General features: G+C 51.0%; 5 protein-coding genes across 5 annotated transcripts; 2 read left to right on the forward strand and 3 right to left on the reverse strand.

The window, feature by feature from the left end:
• Nucleotides 1-355: 355 nt before the first annotated feature.
• Nucleotides 356-5,131, forward strand: PV05_11075 (uncharacterized protein). The gene is made up of 4 exons (XM_013454525.1): nucleotides 356-607; nucleotides 680-897; nucleotides 951-1,321; nucleotides 1,386-5,131. Exons 1-4 carry the CDS (start codon nucleotides 527-529, stop codon nucleotides 4,154-4,156), a joined length of 3,441 nt encoding a protein of 1,146 aa, XP_013309979.1. The 5' UTR covers nucleotides 356-526; the 3' UTR covers nucleotides 4,157-5,131.
• A 1,494-nt stretch (nucleotides 5,132-6,625) lies between these two features.
• On the reverse strand, nucleotides 6,626-8,023 carry PV05_11076 (uncharacterized protein; the record flags this gene model as incomplete). The annotated part of the gene is made up of 1 exon (XM_013454526.1): nucleotides 6,626-8,023. One exon carries the CDS (start codon nucleotides 8,021-8,023, stop codon nucleotides 6,626-6,628), a length of 1,398 nt encoding a protein of 465 aa, XP_013309980.1.
• Nucleotides 8,024-8,688: 665 nt separating this feature from the next.
• PV05_11077 (uncharacterized protein) lies at nucleotides 8,689-9,459 on the reverse strand (the record flags this gene model as incomplete). Its single annotated transcript, XM_013454527.1, has 3 exons — nucleotides 8,689-9,315; nucleotides 9,369-9,371; nucleotides 9,421-9,459. The coding sequence occupies 3 exons, from the start codon at nucleotides 9,457-9,459 to the stop codon at nucleotides 8,689-8,691; spliced, it is 669 nt and encodes a 222-aa protein (XP_013309981.1).
• A 1,486-nt stretch (nucleotides 9,460-10,945) lies between these two features.
• Nucleotides 10,946-14,968, reverse strand: PV05_11078 (uncharacterized protein). Its single transcript, XM_013454528.1, has 2 exons — nucleotides 13,945-14,968; nucleotides 10,946-13,622 (listed from the first exon to the last, which is right to left on the reverse strand). The coding sequence occupies exon 1, from the start codon at nucleotides 14,894-14,896 to the stop codon at nucleotides 14,015-14,017; it is 882 nt and encodes a 293-aa protein (XP_013309982.1). The 5' UTR covers nucleotides 14,897-14,968; the 3' UTR covers nucleotides 10,946-13,622; nucleotides 13,945-14,014.
• On the forward strand, nucleotides 11,456-13,565 carry PV05_11079 (uncharacterized protein; the record flags this gene model as incomplete). The annotated part of the gene is made up of 4 exons (XM_013454529.1): nucleotides 11,456-11,735; nucleotides 11,793-12,271; nucleotides 12,323-12,622; nucleotides 12,672-13,565. 4 exons carry the CDS (start codon nucleotides 11,456-11,458, stop codon nucleotides 13,563-13,565), a joined length of 1,953 nt encoding a protein of 650 aa, XP_013309983.1.
• Nucleotides 14,969-15,115: the final 147 nt, after the last annotated feature.

The raw sequence follows: 15,115 nt of genomic DNA on the forward strand, positions 1-15,115 counted from the left end.
CAAGCCATCCCGGGAGGATTCTGTGGTTTTGGAGCTCGTTTCATTTCCGCTGCAAGCTCAGAAGTAGTCTTGCATCGTCAGTCCGTAGCTTCCGAGTTTTGTGACGGGTGTGGAAGGAGCTACCAGTAGGATCCCCTCCTTCATGCGTTGCAGGTCAAATATTGTTGATAACAGCGGATTGCATAGACCATCAGAAGATGAGATCGGTGAGGTGTCGTTGACTTCTCTTCACCGCGCCTCATGCTTTTGAACTTCGCCGTAGAATACGGTTGCGCAGGAGACCATTTTCCCGCCGTTGTCTGACTCATCGCTTCCACCACATTGCCTCGATTTGAGAAGGTTATAACCACGGGCAGGCTTCTCCACCACTACCAGTATTATTCACAAGAGCGCCGACCGTTCCGATCCTTGGGCTTCAGTTTGAGAAGAAGCGGGCCGTCAAGGTATCAATCGCTGTAATCAGACCCGCGCAACCGTCCGCAGCGTGCGGCTTAACAATGCGGAAGATTTCTCATGGACCGGGATTATGGGTGTATTCGTAGATCATAACAACATCATGCCAGACGATGGCATCAAACTTGAGAGGAACGCTGGCCTCTTGATGGCAGTATGTCATTCCTTGCTGCGTTTGACCGAGAATGGAAGACTGCCCGAATGCAACAACTGACATTGTGCAAAGACGAACAACGCAACCATCGCATTCAAAGCCAGCACTGAACGTCTATATTTGCCGGAACCACATTTCTACAAGCTGATTGCAAAGCAACCCATCCAGACCTCTCCAGCGATCCATAGAGGCTACTGGCTTCGTATGCGAGCCATAGAATGGGTGGTACGCCAGTTCCTCGAAAAGCCATCTGGCCAGAAGAAGGTCATTGTCAATCTGGGTTGTGGGTAGTAAGTCAAGCATGCCGCATCCTATGTATACAATCCAAATCCTCACGTACCAGTGATCCCCTACCTTTCCAATGGCTTGCTCGAGAGAAGCCGCTATGCTCGAACACGAAATTTATCGACGTTGATTACGAGCCGCTCATGGAAACCAAGCGGGAGATCATTTTCAATCAACCAGACATGAGAGGTTTGTTGCATTGCGTGGTACCCAATCCTATCGAGAGGGAATCCGCAGTCATAGTCGACAGTCAAGAATACTCGGCACTTGGTTGTGATTTGCGCAACCTCCGAAAGCTCGGAAAGCTTCTACGGTCTGTGGTAGACCTCGAAGACAGTATGATTCTTTGCATAGCTGAAGACAGCACCTGCTATATGCGTATGGAAGCAGCTAATGCTCTCATATCATGGACTTCTGGACTCTCTGCAGGTGATTATGCCATCTTTCCTGTGAACTCAGATGGAGGGCATGGAGGCGGACTGACTATTTGCAGACGTAACCTTTTGCATTCTAGAGCCGCGCAGCCCTGATCAGCCCGACAACGCATTTACCTCGAAAATGACAAGCTACTACGCCAAGCAAGGAACACCTTTGAGATCTGTGTTCGAATATTGCGGCCAACATACCTATACTCAACGTTTTCGTGAGGCGGGGTTCACCCAGGTCGAATATCAAAATCTTTGGCAGCTATGGGCGGACTCAAGATTTTTGTCACCATCTCAACGCATGGCTTTGGATCATATTGAGCCCTTCGACGCGTGGGAGGAGTTTGCCTTGTATGGTAGCCACCATTGTCTCGTTGTGGCCCATACTCAAATGGAACCCGTGCTACCACAGAGACTTATGTCTCGTCGAAACTCTGATGCGAGTGATGATTCTGACATGTCCGCAAGGACGTCCTCGCCAAACAATCCCGAGTCTCATCTGACCGTTTTCCGTTACTACGAAGCGCCCGGCAACCTCTGCGAGCGCCATCATGGCTCGACTTATCCCATACCCGGCCAAGATGCAATTGCTGTTTATGGTGGACAAGGGCCTACAGCATGTCGAGCAACAAGTGCGGTATGCAGGCCACGATATCTTCGAGACGAAACACCGACTGTTCTTCCAGCTGAGGTCGGTGCCCGTTGCTGTCATGTCTGTACGGCGATGAATAATGGGGACAATATACTTGTTGGTGGTCGCGCCTTGCCCAGCCAGCCATTACGAGACTGCTGGCTACAGAAAGGCAACACATGGCACCGGATTCATGATTTGCCCGAGCCTCGTTACCGATGTCGAGTTGTGCCAGTCACGTTGCCTGACAATGTCTTCGGCGCTGTCTGTTTGGGTGGGAAGACCGGACCCACGAAGGTCGCCACTGATATATTGCTCTGGCAACCTAGTAAAGGTTGGAGCGTTCTTCGTGCCTTGAAAAGCCAACCTGTACCTCGATTTGGTCCCAATTTCATACGACTGGGATTCAATCATGGACTGTTCTTTGGAGGTATGCGACAGGATGGGGTGATATGTCAAGACTTCTGGCGCTGGAGACTCGTGATCCGTGACAACGTTGTGATGGGCATTTCTTTTCGCCCTTCACATGCTCTGGATGCGAGCGCTGGAGCTTATCCATGGTTCTCCCGCTTTGGCGCTTCCTATGGCTTCGTCCAGGATAATCTACTCATCATCGGCGGAATAGCCAAGGGTGGTGGCATACCAAAGACTTACGAAATCCTGTCGTTGACTGGAAGCTTCTCCATTCTCCACGACGAAGGGAAAGAATTCAGCCTACGTGTGACATCCCTTGAGCCTCTTAGAGAGCCGTCTTGCCCTCGACCATTCTTGATCGGACATTCAACCCACAGGACGCAGTCCGGAATGTTCGTCATCATCGGAGGTGGAGCTACATGCTTCCACTATGGCAATTATTTCAACAAAGGCATCTGGGTCTTGCACGACAAGGAGGCCGGAATCTCTGCAGATTGGGTTATTGTCCCAACACGACCTTCCATTTTACCTGGAGGCCGCTCTGACACCAGTGTCAATAGTGGCGATCATCTCCCAGATGGTTTCCTTATCAAACGAGCCTTGATGGACAAAACGGATGACTTTGAAACGGTCTTGCGACGGCTAAGACCTATCATCATTCCGAGACTCAATTATGGAGCGTGTACTCGACTGTGGACTCTGGATTATCTGAAGGGAAAGATGGGCCCCAAGAGATCCCCGCAACCTGAAGGCCGCGTATTGCAGGACAACCCAGACCATACGGTCGAACTTGAAAACATCAAGTCATCTCTTCATAGACACCTGGAACGTGTCGACGTTATATCCTCCGATTTCTACCCACAGAGTCTTACTACCACAACTTCGACCTTGCCGGCGCCCAGTCTCATGCAAGATATGCCGACAATAGCTCCCGATTTTCAGCTACCAACACAGATGACTTGCTTGAAAAGTCATATACATTCTACCCTTTTACATCTTTCCAACGGTATCAGCACGTTTCCCAGGTACCACGTTACAGGAACTGTACTTTTCCAGGCCCGCGGCGTGAAAAAGCTAGTCCTCTTTCCACCAAGCGACCTCAACGAGCTGGGGTACCCAGCTGGCGCAACAATTAGCAATATGCGCGTCTTCAGCAATACCGGATCAAGCCAGAAGTACTCATTGCACCCTCCTCCCAGGACAGGTCCTCATCTTGCAATGTTGAAGGCCGGAGAAGCTTTGATTATTCCGCCATTCTGGTCGTATGCACATGTGCCACATTTTGAGCGGTCAAAAAGCGCAGGACAAGCTCTTGACAGTGTGAATGGTCATGCGAACCACGATGGCATTGCGACAAGACGCTTTAGCCACGCCGGGTCCGACATTTCGGCGTCGTCGCTATCCAGTGCTTCAGAATTTGCCAGCGACTCACCAAGCTACAAAGGTCCAACAGACAGTGGCCAGGATAGAAATGAGCCGGAAAGGGTCTCTCACCTGGATGTAGCCGTCAGTGTCTCGTACCGCAATCTTGACGCCTCCGAATATGTCGTTCGGACATCGCCCGCCAGCGACATTGATCTTGCGGCTTACGAAGACGGGCGCCGAGATATTGACAGGATTCTGGGAAGATTCACATGCTCCAGGCATCAGGCGAATATTGATAAAACCAATGACTCCAAGACGAACGGACGAGCCGGGCCTGTAACCATACTCGATGGTTTGCCGAAAGATGTCACCAAAGCCATGTTGGAGAGGTTAGGAAAAGAACTGCTGATGAAGGCAGAATCTCTGTGACAGATGGGCGTCCAGGGACGTCAACACACCACCAGCGGGCGCGAGTGCTTGTGCTTCACCACAAGCTGTCTCGTGTCTAACGCGGCAAACGCTCCATGACTTGTTGAGTCTATGACTTCAACCGAATACTGGAAGGCGCGGTTATGTTGGGTACATTCTCCTTGTTCGAGGGAGACTCCCGGCAAAAGGATAGCTGGATCAGTCTACTCAGGTCAATCATTCATCTCAACCGACAGTTCAAGCTCCGTTGAAGAGACCATATAAAAGAAGGGGTTCGCTCCATGTTCTGGACATTTCTACAACATCTCAACACAGAGCTCACTATCCGTTTAGCATTTTGTACTATATCTGAGACCGTTTCGAATCTATCAACTCAAACAGACGCTACTTCAACCCTGTTTGCTGCATCATGAGCTGCAATGTCCAAGACCTGGAATCTCACTCCGCTGGGCCACAGCTACTGCAACGGGAGAAAGGCTTTCGAAAGCATCAACTATTATCCACACAGTACAACCGCGAACCAAGGACATGGTACAATCCATATTCCCATCCCACAACTGAATCCCCACAATAATAGGACCATCAATTATCTTCGTCTTCAGAACGTTGTATACAGATCTACAGGCGCCAATTCACTGAGTTTGGCCGACGTGAAATCTTAGTACCCGAACCTCACGACACAGGACGTCGGTAACGGCAAGTTAGGCCTCAAACTTCCCGAGTTCGGTGCGGAGCCATTCCTCGTCTGCAACCTGGTGTAATGGCTGCTTGGAACACCACGACCGCACGCTGATGCTCCGGCGGCAACTTTTGTTGGATTATCTTTGCTCACAGTGAGCTGGCATGCATGCCTACGCTGATGGTGGTTGGATTCCATAAGTTTAGTGACAGGCAGAGCTCATGGCGACGGTGATGACTGTCTGTGTGAAAGGGACGTTCTATACCTGAGCAAACGTAGAGCCCACAGAATCTGAGTTAGTCATGCTTTCCAGCATGGCCGTTTGCTCCTACATGGTTTCACTTTCATCCTTGCGACTAATGGATTGAAAAGTAGTATTCCTCATGCATCTCTGTGGTCCATGTTCTCTGGCTTACCTACTTGCCTGATCCCCGTCTGCCCGTCTGTCTGCTTGCTTGTTGCGTCTTTCCACACATTTTGGGCCAAGTCTACCTGCAATCCCAACATGTCACGGCCGCACGAGAGAAGGCCGCACAGTCTTCGATCACAGCCTCCTCGTCTGCCACCAAATCTCAAATACGACGAAATCCGCCTTCCCGTTCCTCAGTCCAGGCGTCTATCAGCTCGGCGTCCTCACTCTCCTCCAACTCGGCGACGACCCCTACCTCTATCTCCCATTCGCGACAGGCCAGATGGTCATCATTCTCATCGCTCAACCATCCCTCGCTCCCTGCCATCCTCGCGACGATCCGCCCATGGCTCTCTCTTCTCTTCCCCCTTGCCGTCCGATGCAAGGCAGACCTACACCCCCTGGATTCTCAACCTCCGCACAGCCAGCACCACGCACAAATGCTGTGATGCCCGCCTCTTCCGCCCCGGACACAGCACAGACGGCATGGGCATCACCAGCGACAGTGGCACCATTGCCGTACCTATCCTTCCGGGCCCGACCCAACTCTTCAACTTCGATGTCTCCGTCATGACGCTCACACCGACCCAATACACGCCCGGCGCACGCTTCTCAGAACTCAGTTGGCCAATCCTCGCGGCCCAGGGCTTCACCAAGCACGACCTCCATCACGACCATGTGCACGATTCGACAATGACCACGACAACGATACCAACACTCTGTCGCGGCCGCCGAACGACACGCTTTTCGAGCGTGATTCGGCATCCGAATATCCCCGGCGTGGACCTGCTGTGGTGCGGGTACGACTCGACCAGAAGTCCCCTGACGTTTGTGCATATGACGGCGTTGGAGATGGTCGATCTGGCTGCGTGGACCGAAGGCGTCAGGACGGGCGTAGTGGGTCAAGTGGCTGATATGGATGGCCGGTTGGGCTGGATCGAGCCGGGCGAGGATAGTGCGCTTGAACTGATTTTGCGGAGTCATGGTGTCAGGCCTTGACTGTCACTGTCTCTATTCCTTTTGAAATGGCGGAGCGGGAACATTGAGCATGGCAGTTATGCTCTTGCTGAAGGTCTTTCTGCGAGCTTTCTAAAACCCAGCATGTAGGACAACACTCGGTCAGCAATATCAATATAACTTGTCCAGAAGGACGACCGGGCTGTCACGAGGCTGCGAATAAATGTGGGAAGGACATGGGCTACAATCCGTATACAATTTAACTAGCTCTGTTGAATAGCTTTATCACCGTATCTAGCCAATTGTACTCGATTCACTGCCGTTTGGTTGGTCTCATCACAGTACATCGTGACGCAGGCGATGACCATGAAACATCCTCGAGGCTCAAGCGCAAGCACGCCCATCTAAGTGGTCCCATCGATCACTACAGACCAAGTGCATCATCACCAGCACCATCATTACCACCTGGCTCTCCAGGCTCCTCCCAGTCGTCAGTATCCAACGGCATTCCGCGGCCGAAAGGGTTCTTGCTGGAAGACGGTTGACAGGCATGCCCATCTTCCGAGTCAAGGCAGCCCAGACATTGGTGGCTCGACGGGCCTGCTCTGGCACCACGACCTTTGGGTTGCGCACGATGGCCAAGTTGGCACTGTTCATTCCGATGGGTTCGCATGGATTCTGGTACGCTGTTGCGAGTTCGTATCGGAATTGGGGAGCATCGTAGAGAGTCAACATCTCTCGTAGGAGACTCAGACAAGTACCCATCGATTTGACCCCAACGAGGACGCCGAGTTCTCCTGGATGGATGAGCTGTCGCCTGTCTTCGGCGTCGGGATATCCTAGAACGAACCAACCACTCCGACCCGGAACTGTCCGATTCTGCGGGCCCTAGGTCACTGGCAGAGTCTACAGACAGCTGGGCATGAGATGCCTGCCCAAACACATCATTGTGGAAATTGAACGTGGGGTCGTCTCGTCTGCCTCGATGATGAGACCTATCGAGACTCACGCAACGGCCTCGTCGCTCACACTGACGTGGATGCCGGCGTTGTGGTGGTCGGCGAAAGCCTTCGCGAGCCAAAGCACTGAAAGCGGAAATCCAATCCAGAGCGCCAAAGGCGGAGTCGAATGAGTCGTCCAGTTCAACAATGAGTAGAGGTTCCAGCCGATATCGATGGTGGCGGGCCCGAGCATGGCGAGGACGATGGGCGTGAGGGTCCACAAGATCCAGACGTGCCTGGATCTCCTGAATGTCTCGCTCTGCTCCAGCAATGGGGTCTTGATTGTGTCGAGGCCTGCGAGATGGATGATGTCGACTGCGGCTGCCAACACGGTTGCGACGGACATTGCCACGGCCTCTTCCCCGATCATCAATATGATTGCTCTTTGATACATGAGGTCTGTTGTTGTTGTTGTCAGGCCAGCAAGCTCTGTCGATACGCTGTTCCAGATCATCAAAGGTATTCTGCACACTCAGGAGAACGCCGTCAATCTGCTGCTCGACTCGACAGCGCAGTTGACTCAAATCGCGGCGTATAGCAGGAAGGGCTTGGTTGCGATTTCGGACATTGTAGGCGATGTCTGCCGTTGCACGATCGCTGTTCTCATCTCTTGAATCATCACGCGGCGCTCCCATCAATGTGCCATGTCGAGCGTCTTCATCTTCCGCCGAGGATGTTGAATCGAACGATTGTACTGTGGCCTCATTGCTTGCAGGTTCATCCGGCCGAAGAGACTCGTTTCGTGAGCGATCCAAGGCTTCTTTCGCTGGCAGAGGGAGTTCTGGCTGTAGGAGCCCGAATGGGAGGACCATTGTCGGCATTTTGAGGTCTTTGGGTCACTTGTGGAGGCCAGAAAGTTGAACATTCCACAACAGTAGGGCTAGATATGCTCTGCTGTTCGGTAGAGTCTTCCGATCGAGCCATGCTTAGTTGCGCAGGAGCCTAGAGATGCTTTTGTGTCTTTTCAAGATTCGTACTGTGATAATAAGGTCTGAATAGCAAAAGGTATAAATAGCTTTTTAGAAGGCAAACGCCCCAGATGATAAACTGTCAGACGGCTAGAAGTGAGCTAAACCAGACAGCTTGAGGTTTGATTGACGACCAATATGCCAGCTCGACCCGTGGTGAGTGGTGAGTGGGCTGTCACCAGTCTAATGATTGTCAGCTCTGAATTCACTGTTTGATCCGGCCCAGCAAACGATCGGATACTTTGCCGGACGAATCCCTCTCAATGCTCAAGCCTGGTGTGTTGACACGAAACACACGGATCTTGTCATATAAATCGTCCGAAGCGAGCTGCCGAAGAGTCGTCTTCCATGAGTAGGAAATAGGGTATCGTTTTGAATTCCACATATCTGCTCGATATCAAAGCACGTTGATGACAGTCCTGCAGGCGTCCCACAGCCCCCGTCCACCAGATTCTTCCGGCAGTAATGTACAGAAGGTATAATTTGCTTTTGACGCCGGTGGTGGTACATATCAATCATTATGCTTCAGATGTTAGTCTTTCAGCGGCCTCCCGTGCTCTCTTCAAGTCTGCCTTTTGTTTCCGTAGATCGTCCATACCGACTTTGACAAGTTGCCTATCGTGCGCCGCCTTCACAGAGAAAGCCTGTAACTGTCTTCTGAGTATCTCGTCCTGCTCCGTCCTTGTTACATCCTTGCAGCTTGTTGTCTTCTGAAACCATCTCCAAATATCTTTGGGGTCTTTGTCGTTCAGAGGTAGCGTACCATTTCTTGTGAAAATCGGTAACGAGGGTGAGGTCGATGAAGGTGCGCTTGCGTCAACAGCGGATTGAGGTTTGGATTGCACCTCGGACCATTCATCTCCATATTGCTTATTATCATTTTGATTTTTCAATACCTCTAAAGAGGCTTCGTCCGTGCTCTCAAATGTCAGCTCCATCTGCGAGGCATTTGAATCTTCGACTCGAATCGGCAGGGTAGGATTATGATATTTCAATCGTGGGAGGCTCTCTTTGGCAAAGATTCTGGGTCCGTGATTGCTTACGGCCCAACTTAGTCGAGGGTATCGCATAACAAGTCGAGTCAACTGGGGAGCCGGAGGAGGAGGAAGAACAGCTGCGCCTCTGCCATATTGAACAGCTAGGAGCTATAGAAATAAGTCACACAGACCCAGGGAACGAATTCCACCAAGACACTCACTTTCTAGTCCTGGTTAGCAAATACAGTAGGCTGTCGGAGGGACCATACTCACAGGTTGAAAGTTTCGCATGCGCTTTGCCAGATTCACCATTTTTGCTGCTGGCCTAGAGCTATCTCATCTGCTGGAATACAAATGAGGATATAACTTCTCCGGAAAACAAGTCGAACAAATCACCCATACAAGCCAGCCGCACAACAGAAGATCCAGAACAATGTACAGAAGCCTCCAATTGCCCAAATTCAAGATACCGCGTCTGCGCGAGGGAATTCCTGGGACAAACATGCCGAGACAAGGCTGAGGCTCGGCGTTTTTGTCATCTTGTATTAAAGCGGAGACTGGCTCGGCAAGGCCACCAAGAAAAGGGGCAGCATGCATCGCAGACCCGCTTGTGGTTGTAGATAGGTCGATGGTGGACGGAGACATGTAGAAGCATGTTGGATATAGGCACGCAGTGCTCTAAAGACTCGCAGTGGAAAGGCCATGGTGTTCACTGCTGGTGAAATCCCTGGATCTTCATGCTGTCAGCTTGGCCATCAATGATGTCTTGGGCCTGGTGTGTAGGCAGCTTGTCTTCTCAAAGGGCTTTACATACCCCATTGTATTAGTGTTTGTCTGGATCCTTCAATCCAAGCAGCCTATGTATACATTGTCCCCTGTCATGAACTGAACGTGGTGGAAAAGTAGAGGTGGCAGTGCACACATCCTTGTAAGCACTGCTGCTCAGGGTCGAGGATGGCAGCAAGGGCTATCGGCCATCGTAGCACAGCCCTTGTGCTGTAGTCAAGATATCCTTTGACTGCTTTAGAGGCTGCTTGAGGAATAGCTGTCAGCATTGTGCTCTGCTCTGCACGACCTGGAACGAGGGAGCATATGGTTGGAGGGAAAACCACCCTTACAAAGGGATCTCGTAGTCCTGGAACTTATCCGGGCGTTTCTCCAGGTATGGATGGGAGTGTATTCTCTCAACGGAAGACAAGACTTGTCTGTCCTTGTTTTGGCAGACTATGTTGCAGACAGCCTGGTCGGGGTGTTCTTCCAAAAGGACGGATAGGACGTCGAGTTCCTTGAGCACTCTTCGCGTGGACTCGCAGCAGAGGATTTGTCCTTCCCTTGTGTCAGCAGACAAGAGGAGGGCGGCATTCCACGATACATCTCTTGACTATTGCGACAAAGAGTATCTGCCAACTTTCAAGCATTGACTGCATGCTCTGAGGTCCGAACCTTCGACGACGCTTAGACGATACAAAGGAATTGGTAGGACAGGCTAAAGTGCTGCTTCTAGTAGACGAACTTGTGTTAGAGAAGGTTGAATGTCTATAGAAGATTGGGATGGAGAGATACTCTTGCTGTGTGATCTGTCTGCTCGACGTTCTGAAAGTGCAGTCTGCACTCGCTCCACCATTCCTAGATTGCAAACACACCAGCACAAGGCTGTCAAGGCACGAAGGCGTCCTAGGGAGGACAGAGGACATGAAGAAAAGGAATAGGATAGTCAACGAGGTCTGTGGAGGGTTGTGGGCAGGACAGGCTCTTGAATTGACCAGGACAGCGACACAATGCCATTGACATGAATAGTCTGCACAAGAGTGGACAGCAGCAGCCTGGAGGCTAGGAACAGATAGCAAAGACTCAGAGAAGGATTGACAGACCAAGATAGAGAACTTCCTGCAGTGCTGGTCCTGGTGAATGCACCGAGTAGCGCAGGCAGGGCCGGCTGTCCTTCCTCGTCGGTGGTTGCAGCCAAATCCAAGTGTCTCTTGAGGTGAAAAGCTTCTCATCTCTCTTCCCTTCTTCATCCAACTTTCTCTCCTCCACAATCCATCCTTTCAACTTTCATACATCAGAATAAGATCCTGCACTCTCTTCCCATCGTGAAAGCCGTATCAGGTTGTCCGTGAGCAGCTTCGTGAGTCCCCACAAGGACGCCGTCGAAGTACGCTGCTGTCATCTTGAACGGTCTTCATCTCATCACTTTCCTGAACCACCTTCATCACAACAACAACCTTTTCTCATCCTAAGTCATCCTCAAAGACTCTTTACTCCTCCCCTGTGACTGTATACAGGTATACAGTACACTCCTCTTATCATGGCTGACTCTGATGCTGGCACCCGTGAGCTGGACGTCATCTCACCTGAGGACCTGAAGGTCACCAAACTGTACAATCATCCTCTGTACAACATTGTCCAGCTGGGTGATAAGCCTTTGAACCCAAGATCCCCCACTGCAATTTTCTTTGCTGTCATGGGTCTCCTGGGCACTGTCACCTACCAGATCTTACTCTGGTTCAACATCCTGGCAAGCAATGCTTCTGCGGAAGTGCTGTTCCCTGCAAAATTGTTTGCATTGGGTCAATGTGTTGAGAACAGTGAGAGACCAATGACCATGTTCCCGTCGTGACCAGTCTCAACTAACGTCCTTATAGTGGGAGGCATTTGTGACTCTTTGTGGCGACTATTGGTCAACTGCATCCGCAGCGAGGTCCCCCGTCCCAGCCTCCGTCTCATCGGTGACAAGGTCCCAACAGTTGATGTATTCATTGTCTCTTGCGGCGAGCCTCGTGACATTGTCCTCGACACTGTCAAGGCTGCTCTGCAGATTGACTACCCCCGAGACAAGTTCCGCGTCATCCTTTCCGATGATGGCAAGGATGAAAGACTCCAGAGAGCATGTGAGGGAATCTCCATCAAATATCCAAACCTCTTCTACTGGGCTCGCGTTAAGGCAGACAAGAACCATGGATACAAAGCTGGCAATCTCAACACGGTCATCAGAAGATTTGACAAACCGGCTGAATTCAAAGCTGTCTTCGACGCTGACATGATTCCGGAACCTGACTGCCTTCGTGTTCTTATACCTCATGCACTCATCGACGATGGTGTCGGCATGGTCACTTGTGCTCAGGTGAGTTGGACCGACCTCACCTTACACCCAGCACTTACTGACAAGTCATAGCACCATTACAACATCCCCGACAATGATCCTCTGTATCAGGCAAATGTCACCGGTCCAGGCGCTGACGATGGTATCCGTGACAGTGTCAACGCTGCATGGTGTCCTGGAAGCGGCTTCATCATTCGTCATCTTACTTGGGTTGACATCGGAGGCTTTCCAGAGTTTTCCATCACCGAAGACCTGATTACCAGTTGGATGCTTCATGGTAAAGGCTGGAAGATTTCGCTTGTACATGAGGTCATGCAATGGGGTATTCAACCAGACGGTCTGATTCCTCACTTGAAGCAACGTCGCCGCTGGGTAAGTGATGATCCAGGTTCGAAAACCTTTCCGTGACTGACAAAGGCAGTGGACTGGCCACATTGTCGACTCCTTCAAGTTGAAGTTCGCCTTTGACCGCCGTCTGCAAGGTGCAACACGTGTTCAACGCATTGCCATGTTCCACCACTGTCTGCGTCCCCACTTCTACACCGTGTTCAAGATGGTTGGTCTGGTCTGCGCCTTGCAAGCCATGCGGTATGGACAAGTTGTTGCAATTCCAACTTTCAACGCCCTGAAGATCATCGTGACCCTTTACACTGTCCGATTCATGGTTGGCAAGTGGTCCGATATCAAGTCTATTCGCAATGGCGTCTTCTGGAATTTGCGTCGTCGTCAGGCAACAAATGCGTGGCTGGCAAACCACTTCACTCGTGATGTCGTGCAGATCATGATACCTGGACGATTCAATCTGCTTCTTGGTTTTGACGTCAGTGGTGCCGAAAAGACTTCGACTGGTATCAAAGAGCGTGACGGGAAGCTTCGCCCCAGAGGAATGCTTCGACGACTCTTGACGATCCACTTCCGTGAGGGTATTCTCTACCATGGTGGTCTTTTCGTGCTCCATGCCTGGATTGTCAAGCGGGTTGTCGGAGCTCAGCTTCAAGATCCAACGCCAGACTTTTGGTTCAAGATCATTACAAGTGTCGGATTTCCTGGCCTTGGCTTGATCGACAATATCCCTCTGTACCTTGCACCAGTTATCTATGTCATGTTCCCACCCACAATGCCAAAGCGTCGTAAGTGCATGGTGTACGATCAAGAAAAGCAATTGTGGCGTCCAGCACCAGAGCGCAAAGTCATCAAATGGACAGCAGCAAGTTGGTGGTTGGCAGTTCCTGATGTTCTGTCCTGCACCTGGCTTGTGTTCGTCCTCCTTTGGGTTTTTTCCGAGACCTTCCAGCGTTGGGTCAGCTTGGTGTGAGAGTCAAGGCTGGGATGAGATGACGAGTGTTGGCAATTCAAGGCGTTCGACGCACCACTGCACGCAACACATTGATGTCAGCAAGTTCATCCATTCATCACACGAAGAGAAGGAAGAGACCGATCGAGACTGATCAATACGAGCTTGAACCAATCGCGTACAGCATAAGGGCTTTTGACAATGAGGCATGATGTTGATCAACATGCCGTCGTGCACAATGACTGTGTACAGATGTCACCATCTGAGGGCTTTACAAGGAGAATGGCTTACGAGAGAAAGACAACATCATGATTGTATGAGTATGACCAACAGAATTCACACAGCAAGAGCATGACAGAAGAAGGAGCTCACACAGAAGACATCGACGAGATGTACTTACAGTGAAGAACAGACAACAGAGTTAGCTTGTACTCTCAACTCAATGAACATAGCCGGAGGTTATTGCTGCATCAAGCACTCCGCGCATTATCCAACATCTCCTTCGCTCTTAGATTCTCTTCAAACTCATCAGGCTCCTCTGTTGCTTTGTCCGTCTTTCTCTTCGGTCTCAGTCCCAATTCTGATTGTTGATCCCAGATCCGATCGTGTCGTTTGGCCCATCGTTCTCTCCTCTTCTCCATTTCCTTCTCGGATCCCCCCCATTTGCTCTTCAGTATGCGACGAATGGCCTCAGGTGAGACTTTGAAGTGCTCTGCCAGTGAGGCCGTGGAATATCTCTCTGAATCCTCCGCATGCAGAGCTCGAATTCCTTGCATGGTGTCTGGGGACAGTTTCTTTCGAGGATTCCAACCTGCGTCACCGAATTTCCTCTTCAGTGCGTCTTTTTGCGTTTGCCATGGCTCTGACTTTTGCTTCCTGGATTCAGCTAGGTCTTTCAACTCCAGTCGCTTCTTCCCTTTCCTCTTGCTACCGTCCCTGTCTGCAGATGCGACATTTCCTGCTCCGACCGCCTCCTTCGATGAGAGAATATCATCTCCAACCTCAACCGGTGCTTTTGGCTTTTTAGATTTCCGACCAGTCGCTCCGACACCTTCATTAGCTGATTGCTGGCCGCGTGTGGCTCCTGTCTCTTCTACCCGGCCGTCATCGGACGCATCTAATTGAGCAGTGGAGAAGTATCTACGCCGCTTTCGAGCATGGACACCGTCGTTCAACAAAAAGATCGAGGAGGCATAGGGACACGAGGAAGGACTTGTGGACGTCGTTGCGACTTGCGGCATTCGCAAGGAAGGTCTGGAGAAAGAATGTGCATGGCGAAGGAGAGTCGGGGTTTGTTTGGAGCCGCGGAGGACGTGCGAAAGAAATTTGCTTGACTGGCTATTCAATGCCATCGTATGTGACGAGATCTGGACTTGCTACACGATGAAAGGTGTCGCGAAGAGTAGTTTCAACGATGTCTGGAGAATATTTTGATGCAGGCAGGGATTCGGCGATCGTTTCCATAGACAAAGACATGACATGACTAGAAGCGACTCTAGAATTATGGAGATCTTGACTCGTGACATTCGTTGACATCAACACCTTCCGCTACGGGAAGGAAGTCCTGGTAC

Source organism: Exophiala xenobiotica (genome assembly GCF_000835505.1).
Source record: "Exophiala xenobiotica strain CBS 118157 unplaced genomic scaffold supercont1.7, whole genome shotgun sequence".
Classification (NCBI taxonomy): Eukaryota; Fungi; Ascomycota; class Eurotiomycetes; order Chaetothyriales; family Herpotrichiellaceae; genus Exophiala; species Exophiala xenobiotica.